We start from the raw sequence: 16,752 nt of genomic DNA on the forward strand, positions 1-16,752 counted from the left end.
TAACTCTTATTCAAATTCTATTCCTACCGTAAAGGCAAAATTCACAAACTTATTTTATAATATTATATATATATATATATTATATATATATATATATTATATATATATATATATATATATATATATATACGAGTATACTTCTTTGACACAAGAAACCATAATTCCCTCCCTAATTTAATTTCTTGTAATTTTCCGTTCAATTCCATGGCAAACCTTTTGAAGAAGACGTTAACTCTGTTATAGAGCAAATTTGAAAAGAAGAGGAGAACCACCATAGGGATATGAGGAGGAGAAGAGGATTTGGGAGTCACTTACAGAAGATATATTAGGTGAAATTATCTGCAAATTAGTTTACATGATGCCTCTTAGTATGAGTGTTTGCATGTCCAGGAGATCAGCACTGCAAAACGACGTCCAAAACATCGTCATCTTCCCGTGGATGATGTTACCTTATGAAAGGAAACCATTGTGTGAGATTCTTTGATTTGTGTGAGGCTTTCTTTATAAATTCAACCACCCCCAAGAAATTAGGAAAGTCAATTGGTTTTCTGGATCTTCCAAAGGTTGGCTTGTAATTGCCAATGGCCCTCAACGCAATCCCCGAATTTTTCTCTTCAATCCAATCTCAGGTATCCATTTTCACCTACCTCCTCTCACACAATCCCATCTTTTCAAACTTACCTTACTTCCAATTTGAATTGAAAGTTTCACCAGATATGATCACTTTTTTACTAAAATAGAATTATCATCGATAGATTCTGCAAACGTTGCAGTTGCAGGAATTATTTTTCCATATGATAGTTGTGTTAGGGCCAAAAATCGTCCTCGGCCCAAATAGGGAAACAAGACACTGGTGAAGAATGACCAGGTCCAATCTTGCAGAGGCCCAATTAGGATTAGCCCTATCTCTCACGAAGCATAACCGGCCTGAACCACATGGGCACGAGCCTTTTAGGCTCTGTCCAGTATCTAGGCCTATGGGTGAGCCAGAGCCCATAGCCTCTTCAACATTTTCCCATTCCTGATCAATCCCCTATTCAGTCGTCTTCCTCTTTCCTGGCGACTTTCCTACTGGGGTCATTCTCCTAAATGGAATTAACTTCCTATTTAGACACTGATAAGACGTTGATTACGGCCCTGATTCTCTAGGGTTGGCATCACAGTCACACTAGGACTCCTGCTCCCACCAGGATTGGAAGACCAGGCGACCCTATATAAGCAGAGGCCAGCCCTCTCACAAAGGACATCGACATTACACCTTCACCCAAGGCTCTTCACTTGAGTCTCGCTTATTCGCTGTAGTCCCAGTCCCCGACTGGACTTCCGGTAATCTCTTTCACCCTAGCCCTCACTATATTAGCCTCTCAGTCTTGCTGACTTGACGTCGGAGTTCTACGGCAAACACCACCCTGGTGTTTTCCGTTCGCTTCACGCGTGTGTTTCTCTACGTGTGCAGGTACAGCATCGCTAGTGGCCTCAATTTCGCGGGATCAGCCCCCCTTTCCGTACAGGTAGATTTTACGTCTACAGTTTGGCGCCCACCGTGGGGCCTCTAGCAATCATTCGGCGTGACGAACCTTGCTACATGGAGGAATTCCCATGGCTGACAATCCAGACGACATCAACTCAGGCCTCGAGGCCAGACTAGAGGCTTTGACTGCTCTCATGCACACGAACTTAGACAAGTGGCCCGCACTGGAAGCCGAAAACACATCCATCAGGGTCGAGAACCAATCGCTAAAAGAGAAGTAAGTCGATTCTATGAACTCAGTTTCTGCCCGACCAAGCACCCCCCATCGGTTCCGCACCATTATCCCATCCATGCAAGCCCTCTCCACACTAGAGCATCAACCCTCGATTCTGGTAAAGGGCCGCGTCCGCTTAACGCATTGGCGCTCTGACTACTCCGTTCTGACTAACGAGATAAAGATACAACAGGGCGCGTCCAGTCGACCCATCCCAGCCTCGTGATTAAAACGATCCACACAGAAAACCCGAAGGATCAACCCATCTCCACCATACCACTTCCCCTCCAGTCAACCCAACACAAACCCCCTCCTGCCTGGGTCACCCTCGCGGGGTGAACGGCCAAACCAAACCAACTCCAGCTCTTGAGCCCATCCATCCCGAAAGACCAACAACTACCAGATAACCCCCCTGACCTTTCATGTAGGAAACAACAGAACAGTGACAATGGGAGTCATCCAACAAGAAGGGATGAACGAAGACCATGCTACCAAGAAAGGCACGACGGACTAATCTATCATCTACCCCCCGAGGGATGACCCACGAGACGTACCAGCCCGGTAGACGGGATGACCCGATAGTATCCCCTTCCCCTGTGGAACATTACTGGCCAAGAGACTGGCCGACGTTGAGCGGCAATGAGGCGTATCCCAGGAATGCCAATCCCAACCAAAGATCAGACCGAATTGTTACGCAGATTCACCTTTTGCGGACGAGATCGCCCTGGCTGACATGCCCCAGAAATTCACTACCCAAACATGAAACCATATGACGGTACCACTGACCCGACGACCACATAGCCTCGTACAAGCAGCGGATGTTCACTGTTTCCATACCTCGACCGCTTAGAGAAGCCTGCATGTGCAAAAGTTTCGGTTCTAGTTTGTCCGGCCTGGCGCTGCAATGGTACATAACCTCCAACGGATCATCGATTCATTCGCTCAGCTTACTGACACCTTTGTGGAACAGTTCGCCAGCAGCAAGAAGCTAGAGAGTTGTCGGCCGACTTGTACCGAGTATACCAACGAAGGGGGGACCATTGAGAGTATGTTAGCAGATTCAACAAAGAGAAGATCTCTATTCATTCCTGTAACCCCGAGACTGCTGTGGACGCTTTCAGGAAAGGCCTCCTCCCAGATGGAGAACATAACAAAGAGCTTACAAAGCTGGGCTGCACTACCATGGAAGACGCTCTGGCCCGAGCTGTTATCCAGATAAGGTGAGAGGAAGATGGATGAACCGAGCCGCCCATTCCAGTAACGAACCAAGGCGGAACGACAGGAAACCAGAGCCTAGACCGGTAGAAAACCACTACCAACCCCCCACGGAATATGGGCAGAGCCGGAGACCATATGACCGCCTACCCTCGAGAAGTAATAACAGCATTTGGATCGAACCAGTTCAAAATACCAGAATACATCTCACATCGAACCAACCCAGGTCGTGGCGATATGAAAGGAATGGTATCCGCTGTCAAGTGGCCTGGTAAGCTCAATCCCGAGGCAAGGAGAGACACAACCAAGTGGTGCGAGTTCCACAACGATCATGGCATAACACGGCAGACTGCATTGCCTTGCGGACGAGGTTGCCGCACTTCTAAAGAAGGACACCTCCGTGACCTACTCACTGACAAGGGGAAGAACCCATTAGCCAGAAAAGTTCCAAACAACAGTCGCCCCGCGCGAGAACCCACACCGAAGGGTTTCTGTCTGCTCGTAATCTCCGGAGGATCAGAAATCATGGGGTAAGTTACTCATCAGCGAAACGGCATGCTAGAACCAGCCACCATGAAGTCCAGTCCATCCACCACCGGTCTCGAGTCGAATCATACTCCCTCAGGTAATTCAGTTCGAGGATGACGAACCGATCACCCTAAGCCGCTCCTCACCACGACGCTTTAGTCCTCTCCCTGCAAATAGCCAACATCCTAGTGAAAAGAGTGTTCGTAGATGGGGGTTTCGTCAGCAAATCCTATTCCTCGAAGCGGTCAAAGCAATGGGACTGGAAGAAGCAAATATCAACAGGCGACCGCACTGCTAGTTTGGATTCAGCTCGGAGCAAGAAATACACCATCGGGGAGATCATCCTTCCTATCTATGCCGACGGAGTAAACAAACAGACAGTCTTCCTGGTGATCGACTGCCCATCCCCTTACAACGTCATTTTAGGCCGTCCCTGGATCCACGACATGCGGTGATCCCATCTACTTTCCCCCAGACAATCAGATTTTCGACCAGTGGGGAGTACGAGAGATAAAGGGTGACCCTAAAGCCTCAGGGACTGCTACAAAAACGCCTTCAAAGCACGGGAAACTCTTCAAGCATTAAAGTCTCGTCCACCCCTCAAGCAAAACCGACACGACCACACCGACCATGGAGGAGCTGGATGAAGTGCAGATACACCGGATGACCCAGAGAGAAAAACACACATAGGCTCCCGCCTCGACCCCGAGACAAGAGAGAAGCTGATAGGTTTTCTAAAACGGAACAGAACTGCTTCGCCTGGTCCCATCCGACATGACCGGATCAATCCAGACGCAATGGTCCACCAGCTCAAGGCAGATCCGATCACCCGCCAATCAAGCAGAAAGAGGAATTCGCCCCTGAACGGAACCAGATCATCAATGAAGAGATCGAAAAACTCCTAAAAACCGGCATGATCAGAGAGGTCCACTACCCCGAATGGCTGGCAAACGTCGTAGTCGTAAAGAAGAAGAACGTGAATTGGAGAGTCTACATCGACTTCACTGACTTGAACAAAGCCTGCCCCAAAGATTCTTTCCCCCCCTCCCATATCGACATGATGGTAGACGCGACCGCAGGGCACAAACTCCTCAGTTTCATGGACGTCTTCTCGAGATACATCAGATTCTAATGCATGCGGACGACCAGGAGAATACAGCTTTCATCACAGAGAGGGGAACCTATTGTTACAAAGTAATGCCGTTTGAACTGAAAAACCCGGAGCACCTACCAACGTCTGGTCAACAGAATGTTCTCTGACCACTTAGGGAAGACCATGGAAGTTTACATCGACGACATGCTCGTCAAATCCTTGATTGCCGAACAACACCTCGACCACCTCAGCCAGGCATTCGCCATTCTCCGAAGTACAACATGAAACTGAACCCAGAAAAGTGCTCATTCGGCGTCTCTCAGGTAAATTCTTAGGCTATGGTTCCTCGCGAGGAATAGAAGCAAACCCCGACCAATCAGAGCGGTACTCAGCCATACCATCCCCGACTTGCATCAGAGATGTCCGCGTCTTGCAGGACGATGGCCGCCCTGAGCCGCTTCATCTCCGGTCCTGACAAGTGCCACCTCTTCTCCACGCCCCAAAAAATCCAACAAGTTGATTGGACTCCCTCATGCGAAGAAGCCCTACAACAGCTGAAGAGGTATTTGACTACCCCCCCGCTGCTTCCAAGCCTATGGATGGGAGAAACTTACACTTACCTAGCGGTCTCCGAGACGCCATTCAGCAGTGCTAGTTCGAGAAGAAGAAACAAAGCAGTCACCGGTCACTACATTAGCAAGTCACTCCTCAATGCAGAAACTCGATACAGCCAACTGGAAAAGCTTGCCCTTGCCCTCATCCATGCATTCAGGAAGCTCAGACCGTATTTTCAGTGCAATCCTATAGTTGTGATCACCTCCTTCCTGCTCAAGAAATATTGCACAAACCAGAGCTTCAGCCGACTCATGCAATGGACAGTAGACTCAGCGGTACGACGTATCATACCAACCATGCACCGCCGTCAAGTCCCAGGCACTAGCAGATTTCATTGCCGACTTCACACCAAGCGAAACCACACAGGCCGAAAAAGAATTACTATGCAGACGGCGCACCACCTTCAAAGTGGACTCTCCTAGTAGCGGATCGAGTAATGTCAACGGAAGCGGACTCGAAATAGTACTGATCGCACCAGAGGGAAATCATCCCGAGCAGTCCGCTGTGGGTTCAAGTGCCACGAACACGAGGCCGAATACGAAGCCCTCCTAGCTGGACTTACCTTGGCAAGATATTGGCGCCAAGAGACTAGAGGTGAAGTCAGACTCCCAACTCGTGGTCAATCAACTACAAGGTACGTACCAAGCACGTGACTCAAAAATGACATCCTATCTAAGCATGGTCAAGAGTCGCAGGCCGAATTCGAAGAGTTCTCGATAGTACAGATCCCCAGAGCTAAGAACAACCATGCCGACGCCCTCGCCAACCTTGGCTCAGCACTCCCATTTCCTCTCAGTCATCCATCCCCCTCCTATTCATGCAGTGGCCAGCTAACTGAAAGAACCGCCACCCAACAATTCTCCTATAGAAGCCATGGGCATTGAGCAAGCCGCTGTTGGATGACCCCGATAGTGAAGTACCTGGAAGACGATGAGCTCCCGGCTGCAGGAACGAAGCACGCCGACTGAAGCAGAAAGCCGCCAGATTCACCCTACATGGGGTCAACTCCTCAGAAGTCGTTCTCAGGCCCACCTCAAATGCATAAGCCTAGAAGAAGCCCAAAAGGTTCTAACCGAACTCCATGAAGGCGAATGCGGCAACCATGCAGGGGGGCGAAGTCTTGCTCACCGGGTGATTCACCGCGGTTACTACTGGCCGACACCATCCGCACCACTCGATCGCTACGCAAAGAGATGCGACAGCTGTCAGAGGTTTGCTCACGTCTCACACCTCCCACCAGAACGACTCCATTCCATTCTGACACCGTGGCCATTCATGAAGTGGGGATGGACATCGTGGGAAAGCTACCTACTGCCACCGGGCAACGAGTCTTCATGTTGGCATGACAGACTACTTCACCAAGTGGATCGAAGCCGAAGCCTTCGCTCAAGTCAGAGACCAAGAAGTCAAAGCTTTCATCTGGAAGAACGTGATCTGCAGGTTCGGAATACCGAAGGATTGTCACCGATAACGGGTCCCAGTTCATTAGTTCAGGCTTCAGGGATTTCTGTGACATGTGTGGAATAAATTAAGCTTCTCAAACCCTGCAACCCCAGTCTAACGCCAGGCCGAGTCGTCAAACAAACAATCATGCAGACACTGAAGAAGCGATTACAGAAAGCGAAGGGCGCATGGGCGGACGAGCTACCTGAGTCTCTGGTCATACCGAACCCACGGCTCGATCATCAACTGGTGAACACCTTTCTCCCTGACATATGGTCAGAAGCAGTCATCCAGCCGAAATATCAGTTCTGTCCACCAGGCTCCAGTGGCGGACGAGAAATCAAATAGGCCAAAACCTTTGCCAGAACCTAGACACTGTGGACGAACTACGGGAACAAGCAGCATCCGCACCGCATCTACCAGCAACAGGCCGCCCGACATTATAACCGCAGCGTGAGGATCCGCACTTTCAGGATGCGACTGGGTCCTTCGTAAGGTCTTCCAAAACACCAAGGAGATTAACTCGGGTAAACTCGGACCCACCTGGAAGGCCCCTACAGATAATCAAAGAAGCAGGAAGGGCGCCTACAAACTCCGACCTCCGAGGGCAAAGACATCAACAACAGTTGGAATGCTGTTCACCTCAAACGTTCTACTCATAGGTGAACCCCGTTCTCGTGGAATTTTGTTTCATTTCTTTTTATTGTTAATAAAAAGATAGTGGGCCTATCCACCTCCTCCAGACAGTCGGCCCATGGCCAGATATTTAATGAAGTATTATTTAGTAATTCTCATCTTCGAATCAAGTTACTCCTTCAAATCGACCATGCCGATACACATACGGACACCTTCAAATCGGTCATGTCCGATGTACGTACAACACTTTCAAATCGGCCATGCCCGATGAACTAGGGACACCTTCAAATCGGTCCCACCCGTATACGTACGAACACCTTCAAATCGACCATGCCCGATACACTAACGGCCACCTTCAAATCGGCCATGCCCGATACACATACGGACACTTTCAAATCGGCCATGTCCATGTACGTACGAAACACCTTTAAATCGGCCCTGCCCGATACACATACGAACACCTTCAAATCGGCCATGACCGATGAACATACGGACAACTTCAAATTGGTCCTGCCCGATATACGTACGAACACCTTCAAATCGGTCCTGCCCGATATACACACAACCACTTCAAATCGGCCATGCCCAATGAAGTACGGACACCTTCAAGTCGGCCCTCGCCCAATGCACGTACGGACACCTTCAAATCGGCCATGCCGATATACTTACAGACACCCCTAAGTTCGACCCGGACGATGAATTACTCACGCTCGAATCCACCCCGCTCGACTCTCGAAAACACCATAAGATCGGCCTGCCGGATCCAAGACTGGGCACCATGAGACCGGCCCCGTCCAATCCAAAAACTAAACTCAAGATGCACCGCCACTCATCCAGGGACTACACACTCGTCAACCCGACCGAACGAGAAGAGTCCTATACCGATAAGCCACCAACTCCCCGACATAAGGCCTACATGCCTTAGCCATCAGGCCACGCTGAGGTAACACGCACAAGAATAAGGAAGAGAACAAAAAACAGTCATTCATTCAGGAGACACACAAGAAACCAGAACAATCAAAGTAATATAATGGCACCAAACGCCTAAAAGTTCAGAATACAAAAACGGCACAGACGCCAGGTAAAGGGCATCGCAGGCCCCAAAATACAAAAAAAAAGGGCGGAGAGCACTAAGCATCCTCGCCGAGCCCTCATCCTCTGTCAAATCAGTCGCCACACAAGCACCACTAGTGCTCGCCCCCGGGCCGGGCCCTCACGCCCCAACGCCCTGACTAACTCAGGCGCTTGTTCTTCGCCCTGTCCCACGGATACCAATTTCCTCTTCCACACAACTCCTGCATAAGCAGAATGTCCTCATCCGGATCCCAATGGGAGGTCCCTCCTCTTTTTGAACTCCACATGAGCTCGCCTCGGGCCTTATGTGGCGTCATAGCACTGGAGATGCACTGCTCCCTAAGGGACTCGACCTCCGCGGTCCTCTCGGCTAACTCGCGCCGTAGCCTCTCGACCTCAGCCTCACTATCCCGGAGGCGCTGCTGACTCTCTTTTTCAGCCTTTCGGGATGCTGCCTCCTTCTGCCGTAAACCAGCGTTGGCCTTGGATATATCGTTATCCGCTTCTCCTGCGCCACACAGACCTCCTCAGATGGAGAACTACTATGAGTACCTGCACAACAAAACTGAGACATAAGAACAGAATCAAACAAGAAAAATAAACAAGTACGGCCATACCTGAACGGCGCGGATACCCCCAGTCAGCGGCAGCAACCGCACCCATTGTTTTCAGACGCGCCTCGTCTGCTGGGAACAAGAAGAGTCGCCAGCTTCTTCATAGATGTCGCGTCCGAGTAAGTCGCAGCAGTAGTCGAATCGTAATAGTGAAGTCCCGGCCTCCTCACCACAATGGCAGCCTGGGACGACCCGACTCCGCCGAAGGCTACTGACTCGGTGGTTGCTGACTGGGCGGCGTCGCCAATACATCTTCAACCCTCACATCCGCTCTCACCAACGACTCCCTCTTCCTCTTCTCTCGACGCCTGGCGATGATTCGCTCGCGCTCGGGACAGTCAATTTTCTTCATCAATGACTCTGCAAGTGCAAACTCTCAACGTTAGTGGTTCAGCCGGACCCACCAAAAATGATATGTTGCAGTATCGACTCAGGAGCACATCCCAAGTCTGCTTCAGCGAAGGGAAGGGAGTACTCTCTGAATACCTCTACTCCGGCCCAAAAATACGCTCTCAGATTAGACTCGGCCAGCACCACTCGCAATCCCTCTGCTCCAATGGGATGCTAACACCCTCTGGGTAGCTACGTCCAAGCCGTCCCCGCTCTGCCCAGCGCGATTGAAATCAAGCTCTGCAAACAAAAAACATAATCAAGATTTAGTAATCAAAAGTACGAAAGAAACACGAAGTTCTCACCAGTGGCTCGCCCCCCCGAGCGGATCTCGCCCATGCCCCTATCTCCGAAAACGGCCTGACCCTTCAAGAAAAATAGTGGTCTTTCCAGTTCTTATCACTAGACCGCAGGTCGTCACCAGATGAGACCGATCGTGCCTCAAATTTAGCAAATATCGGCCCTTCTCCTTATCGTTCGCTTTCAGGAAGTACGAGTACAGCAGCTCGTGCAACCCGAACACAATCTGATGCCGAACACACAACCTCCAGGCCACAACAGCCTCCAGGCGTTCGGCATAAGTTGGGAGGGGGCAATGATGAAGTGATTCAGCACCTCCCAGACGAGGCGAGGCACAGGCAACCTCAACCCATCATAACCATTTCTCGTAACACGTAGACCCAACCTTCAGCCTCCCAATCAACCCCTCGTAGACCGCGGGGTCCGACTTAACAGAACCAGGATATGATACAGTGTACGGATACACCACACCGTCACCATCCCTCAGCACGGGCGGATAATCCCTGTCAGAATCCCACTGCCCTGCTGGCTCGCCCTTCCTCAGAGCTACTACCGGATGAAAGGGACTGTCAGCCCCTCCGGAGTCTTCCCACTCCTACCATACCGACCCGAGCCACTCGCCCAACTCCACTCACCCTGGAGCAGCCCACACTAACTCCGCGGCACACCCCGACCGGAACACTACCTTCAGCATTACCACCATAGTCGAGCACGCTCATACTCGTCCCCTAAGTCCACCTCTTGACTCGAACCTGTAGACGTATCGCGCCTGACATCGGATCACTCGCCCGTTTCAACCGACCGACTCCTTCCCTAGGAACTAGAACTGAAGCACTGTTCAACTAACCACAGGTCGCCCTTCAACACCGAACTGCCCCTCAAAACCGCCGCCTCAACCTCGGTCGCCCGTTCTACTAACGAAGGGAGCGTGCCAGTGTCCCAGCAACCGACCGCCGACCGAGAGTGAAAGCTTGCTAGTCAATCTGCCCCCAAACGGCCTCTACCCTGGGTCGACCCCCTCCAACCGAACGACCCTAAGCCAAAATCAATAGAGCACCAACTCGTTCGCCCCAGACGACCGATCCACCTCAAACTTCAATCCTAGCCTCTACTCACCTTGATCACTAAATCCCTCAACCTAAAAACTCACTCGCCCTGAGTGACCGATCCCCTAATCCACCACACGCCTCCTCGCCACTCGGTCAGACGTACCGACCGACCCAAACAACGCCAAAGTTGATTTCGTCTTCCAGGCCCAAACCAAAAAACCCAGAAAAAATTCACCTACAACCCAATTCTTCCCGGATATCCACCGGAAAACTCAAACCTAGGCGTATTCACCAAAGTCCTAACACGAAACGCTTGGAAACCCAGTTTAAACCCACCCAAAAACTCAAAACACCTTTATTTTACTTCCCAGAAATTTTATCAAAAAAGAAATCTACCTACAGAACAGCAAAACGACGCCAAGAGGAAGAATTACCTTGGATGATTGTAGAGAAGACCACCTTCGCTCAAGAAACGGGGACAAAAACGAAGAAAAACAGGAAAAGAAATTTTTCAGACGAAAACCCAAAACCAACGCAAATGGAAGACGAACAGCCGATTCTCCAAATTTGTAAAGAAAGCGTGAACACGTGGCAGGTTGCGATTGGCCAGGTGTCAAGAGTCTCTTCGTTTTCCCGCTCTCGAAACGATGGACAAATCACCACCATACACGTGGCAGCGATCCGAATCGCCTGGGAAATCGTTTGTGCCGTACGGAATCTGCATCTCGATCGCCCGTCCCTTCCGACCGACTCCATTTGTACCGCCTGGAATGAATCCGACACACGTCCAGTCTACACGCGCCAACAAATTCATTCGGCCATTCGATCCACCTGACCGACTTTGCGGTTCGAGGACCTTCCCAAGCATCCCATGCTCAGCCGACTCGGAAGGCCTGGTCGGCCGATGCACGAGTCGAGAATGGTCCGGGTCGAACCACCTTCGTAACAAGATTTGAGCCTCGCCCAATCACCCGTCCATGAAGAACGAGTGGATGGCATGCACCCGAGATGCCTCACCCGCTTAGTCGTCCCTTCATCCCGACCAATTGAAGCTCTTGGCACTACCCGGACCTGTCCGACCCGATATGACGAATGAGTGCCTCTTTAACAGTCCCCTGCCAGTCGTATGGATTCACCGACCGATCGCATCCGGCTCCTTACTCTTCAGCTCGTCGAATCGACCAGGCACCGCACAAGGATAGAAAATCTTGGGTCGGGAGGAGATACCGAGCGGGATTCAACCACGAATCGTCCGCAATGGTCAGAGCAATCGTTTCGATGGTCGTTCGTCCATGAGGGAAGACCGAGCTCGCCTTCTACGTAACCTACTCTCTGACTCGAGTTACTCTCAACTCAAAGAGTGGGGGACAAACTGTTAGGGCCAAAAATCGTCCTCGGCCCAAATAGGGAAACAAGATCACTGGTGAAGAATGACCAGGTCTAATCTTGCAGAGGCCCAATTAGGATTAGCCCTATCTCTCACGAAGCATAACCGGCCCGAACCACATGGGCACGAGCCTTTTAGGCTCTGTCCAGTATCTAGGCCTATGGGTGAGCCTAGAGCCCATAGCCTCTTCAACATTTTCCCATTCCTGATCAATCCCCTATTCAAGGTCGTCTTCCTCTTTCCTGGCGACTTTCCTACTTGGGGGTCATTCTCCTAAATGGAATTAACTTCCTATTTAGACACTGATAAGGACAGTTGATTACGGCCCTGATTCTTCTAGGGTTGGCATCACAGTCACACTAGGACTCCTGCTCCGACCAGGATTGGAAGACCAAGCGACCACTATATAAGCAGAGGCCAGCCCTCTCACAAAGGACATCGACATTACACCTTCACCCAAGGCTCTTCACTTGAGTCTCGCTTATTCGCTGTAGTCCCAGTCCCCGACTGGACTTCCGGTAATCTCTCATTCCCTAGCCCTCACTATATTAGCCTCTCAGTCTTGCTGACTTGAGCGTCGGAGTGCCTACGGCAAACACCACCCTGGTGTTTTTCGTTCGCTTCACGCGTGTGTTTCTCTACGTGTGCAGGTACAGCAGATCGCTAGTGGCCTCAATTTCGCGGGATCAGACCCCCCTTTCCGTACAGGTAGATTTTTACGTCTACAGTTGGTAACTTGCAGGCCAAAAAACAAGAGTTGGACCATCTGGGATTATGATCATTTATGAGACATCCTATTTTCTAATGGAATATTGCATGCTTTGATATACACATAATTACATTCTCTTGAAACACATCCATTGAGGGTAGGGGATATGGATGTTATTCTCAAAATATTATCAGTCTCTCGTCTTGATATCCAACAATATAATGAAATTGAATTCGAATTAGGATTGACATCAGTTTGTGGAGGGCTCGTGTCATATTTGGTGGAGTCCAAAGGTGAAATTTTACCCGTTCAAAAGATGTTTGAACATACAATTACTCGAATAGACTACTATGATCATTATGATACTAGTTATGGATTTATGTATGACTCAACTCGTGGATTTTATGTGTTGAAGATTGGTTATCCTACTATCGCATCCATCAATACAACTAGGTTAAATAGCTTGGATGACCAAATATTATTTGTGTCACAACGCAGTTCATACATTCTAGATAGAAATCTCAACGACTTGGAAGGGAATTGCATTTTCTTTTTGGATGAGAATGATCATGTTAACGATGAAGATTATGATCAGGGAGAAAATCTTCTATTTTATGAACCACATATCTCTAGCGAATCGGGTATTTTTTACTTTAAAGATAAAAAAATATTACGCACTTTCCCAAGTTTCAAGAATTTACCACATTTTCAAAGGTGTTGGTTTTTACTGAATATATGGTAAAATCAAAGTTGAAGAATCATAGGTTTTATTTATTTATTTTTATCATATCTTACATGTATAAATTCTTTATTCCCATTATCATTTTTCTTAATATTTGGGTTACTAGTTATGCACCAATTAACTGTAACAATATATATGACTTGAAGCTTCTAATTGCAACACAGATTTAATTATATATTTTGTGCTTAAAGGATTGTTATCCTTCCATGAGCACACTGCACCAATCTATGAACTCTTGTGAGTACTAATTATTACATTAAATCTTTATTTATTTTGAAAAGAATTTGAAGAAAATTGTGAAGTAAAAAGAGAAATATATGAAAAGTAAGGACAAGAATATCCATGGCATGTGTTCATCTTAGAAGAATGCTGAAATTAAATAATTAGGTCTTGATTGGTTGGTTCATGGGCAGCTGTGGAGGAGGTAGATATATGCCACAGGTGTCAGAATATCTCTTATTAAAAGCATAAATTACTTGTATCCGGTGACATATGACTTTGAGGATTGGTCATGTAATAAGAGTTTTTAAATCAAATATTAGAACGATTAGGAAAGTTATTTTATATCTACAAGAAAACTCAAAATTTCTACTTTTTTTTTAATATTAGAATCCTTTTTCTAATTTACTTTTATCTACAAAGAATACGAGGACCTATTGCTCTTATTGGGCCAGTATCAGCCCTTTGGATCAGGATCATGGAGCACGGTAACATAAGTGCCGCAGACATATCCACTTTACTTTGTCCTCAGCGATTGAAATTGACGACCAGCCCAAGCGCGTATAGGAAATTCAGTCTAACATCTTGCTTTCACCTGCTTAATTCATATTCATTCACCAATAATTGCATCACCATCGCCAGCACCGTCTGCAACCTTTGATCTTAATCCAACATCTCTCACTTCTCTAAAATAAAATGTAACAACCTCAGCTTCTAAAGCCTCCCTCGTCGGCTGGCTTCTGCTGCAATCATGGTCTCTTCATCACAAAAAGGCCTTCACACTCTCTTATCAGCCAACCTCAAAAAGCTAACCATCACACCACCCTCCGCTTCTTCTCCCGACTTCGACTTCTCTGAAGTTTTCGGACCCTTAACTCCCCACCACAACAACAACAACTCCGCCCAATCACCTGCTTCCACGTCATCAGCTTCCGCTTTCTTAGCGGACCCACCTGTTATCTACAACCGTTCCCACTCCTTCGTGGGTCCATCCCCTCGCTACACCCTCTCCTCTTCTCTCCCTCTCCAAATCCAAGAACTTGAAAACGAAAGCCTTGAAATTGCTAGTGAAAGTGAGAGTGAAATTAAAAGCGAGAAAAAGATCGGGCCGGGAGATTTTGAGATACTGAGAGTTGTAGGACAAGGTGCGTTCGGTAAAGTTTTTCAGGTGAGGAAAAAGGTAGATAGAGATGATATTAACGGTGGTGATAGTGATGGTGATGGGGATGGGGATGGGGATGGGATATATGCAATGAAAGTGATGAGAAAAGAAACGATAATAAAGAAGAATCATGTGGATTACATGAAGGCTGAGAGGGATATTCTCACCAAAGTCATGCATCCTTTCATTGTTCAGCTTCGCTATTCTTTCCAGGTAATTTTTTTAAAGTTAATTGGATTCAATGTTTATTTAGTGTCTATTTACTGTTGTTTTATGGATGAACTTTCGCAGACAAACTGTAAGCTGTATTTGATCTTGGACTTTATAAATGGAGGACATCTCTTCTTTCATCTGTATAGGCAGGGGATTTTCAGGTAATTTGTTTTAAACTTATGAAATTTCCTTTGTGAAGTATGTTCAACTCTTTTGATTTTGACTTTTGGTTTTGTGTATGTCTTGAGTAGTGAGGATCAAGCTAGGATATATACTGCTGAGATAGTATGTGCTGTTGCACATCTTCACAAGTGTGGGATCGTGCATCGTGATCTTAAACCTGAAAATATACTCATGGACGTTGATGGGCATGTAATAGACCTCTTGTACTCAACTTTATGCTTTTAAAATAATGATATTAATTTAAGCTATGAGTTATTTTACCTTTTTGTTGAACATATGTTTAATTCCTAAATGTGATGCTTGTTTTATAGGTTATGCTAACTGATTTTGGACTGGCAAAGGAAATTGATGAATCAAGCAGATCAAATTCAATGTGTGGGACAACCGAGTACATGGCACCGGAAATTTTACTTTCTAAAGGCCATAACAAGGATGCGGATTGGTGGAGTGTTGGAATACTCCTGTATGAAATGTTAACTGGGCAGGTAAGACCATCTGTGGAATATGCAATGTATATAGATATGTTTGTGTGTGTAAATTTCAACTTTTATTGCTGGTAACTTACAAATTAATACTGCTTGTCTGTATGCGAATAATCAGATGAATTCTTTTTTGGTGTAACATACTTGTACAAGTTTATGAACCACTTTTTTATCCGGTTTTTTCAATTACTTTGCTTGAATTGTTATCCAGTTTTCTTTTTTTTAGGAATGTTTTTAGATTGCTTACCCATTACACAGAGGATTGCCCGTGCCCTGTTGATGTTTTTGACTGACTTATTTAAATTTGTTGTCACTCTTTCTTTCTGGCAGCCACCATTTACTCATGCCAATAGGCAGAAGCTTCAGCAGAGAATTATCAATGAAAAAGTGAAACTTCCACCATTTCTCACCGGCGAAGCACACTCGTTGCTCAAAGGAGTAAGAATTCCATTAGCCCAACACCCCCAACCCCACCCCCCCTCCCCTTCTCCCTGTCCTTTTTTAATTTACAAATTGATGGCTAAAACAATGGAAAATCTTTTTGTTTCAGTTGCTGCAAAAGGATCCAACTAGAAGGTTAGGTAGTGGACCCAATGGAGGAGATGACATCAAACGTCATAAATGGTTTCGGTCAATCAACTGGAAGAAATTGGAGGCTAGAGAACTGGTGCCAAAGTTCAAGCCAGATGTGAGTGGAAAAGATTGTACTGCAAATTTTGACCGGTGCTGGACGACAATGCCTGCAGATGATTCACCAGGTACTACACCGACAGCAGGTGAGCATTTTCAGGGGTATACTTACGTGGCACCTAACCCCTGGCTTTCATCAGATGACAGAAAAGTTCACAACCAAGGAGAAATAAAAGAAAAATAAGAGATCGATAATGAAGGGTAAATGAAAGAAGTCATCTGTCTACATTGTGATGTTAACTCATTGTAAGTTTTTTTTTTTT

At 47.4% G+C, this 16,752-nt stretch overlaps 1 protein-coding gene across 1 annotated transcript; it reads left to right on the forward strand.

Moving 5' to 3' along the window:
- Positions 1 to 14,408: 14,408 nt before the first annotated feature.
- Positions 14,409 to 16,746, forward strand: LOC116119652 (serine/threonine-protein kinase AtPK2/AtPK19-like). The gene is made up of 6 exons (XM_031405596.1): positions 14,409 to 15,134; positions 15,213 to 15,295; positions 15,386 to 15,506; positions 15,629 to 15,802; positions 16,130 to 16,237; positions 16,350 to 16,746. Exons 1-6 carry the CDS (start codon positions 14,511 to 14,513, stop codon positions 16,671 to 16,673), a joined length of 1,434 nt encoding a protein of 477 aa, XP_031261456.1. The 5' UTR covers positions 14,409 to 14,510; the 3' UTR covers positions 16,674 to 16,746.
- Positions 16,747 to 16,752: the final 6 nt, after the last annotated feature.

The sequence above is a fragment of the Pistacia vera genome, unplaced genomic scaffold, assembly GCF_008641045.1.
Source record: "Pistacia vera cultivar Batoury unplaced genomic scaffold, PisVer_v2 Contig1250, whole genome shotgun sequence".
Taxonomy (NCBI): domain Eukaryota; kingdom Viridiplantae; phylum Streptophyta; class Magnoliopsida; order Sapindales; family Anacardiaceae; genus Pistacia; species Pistacia vera.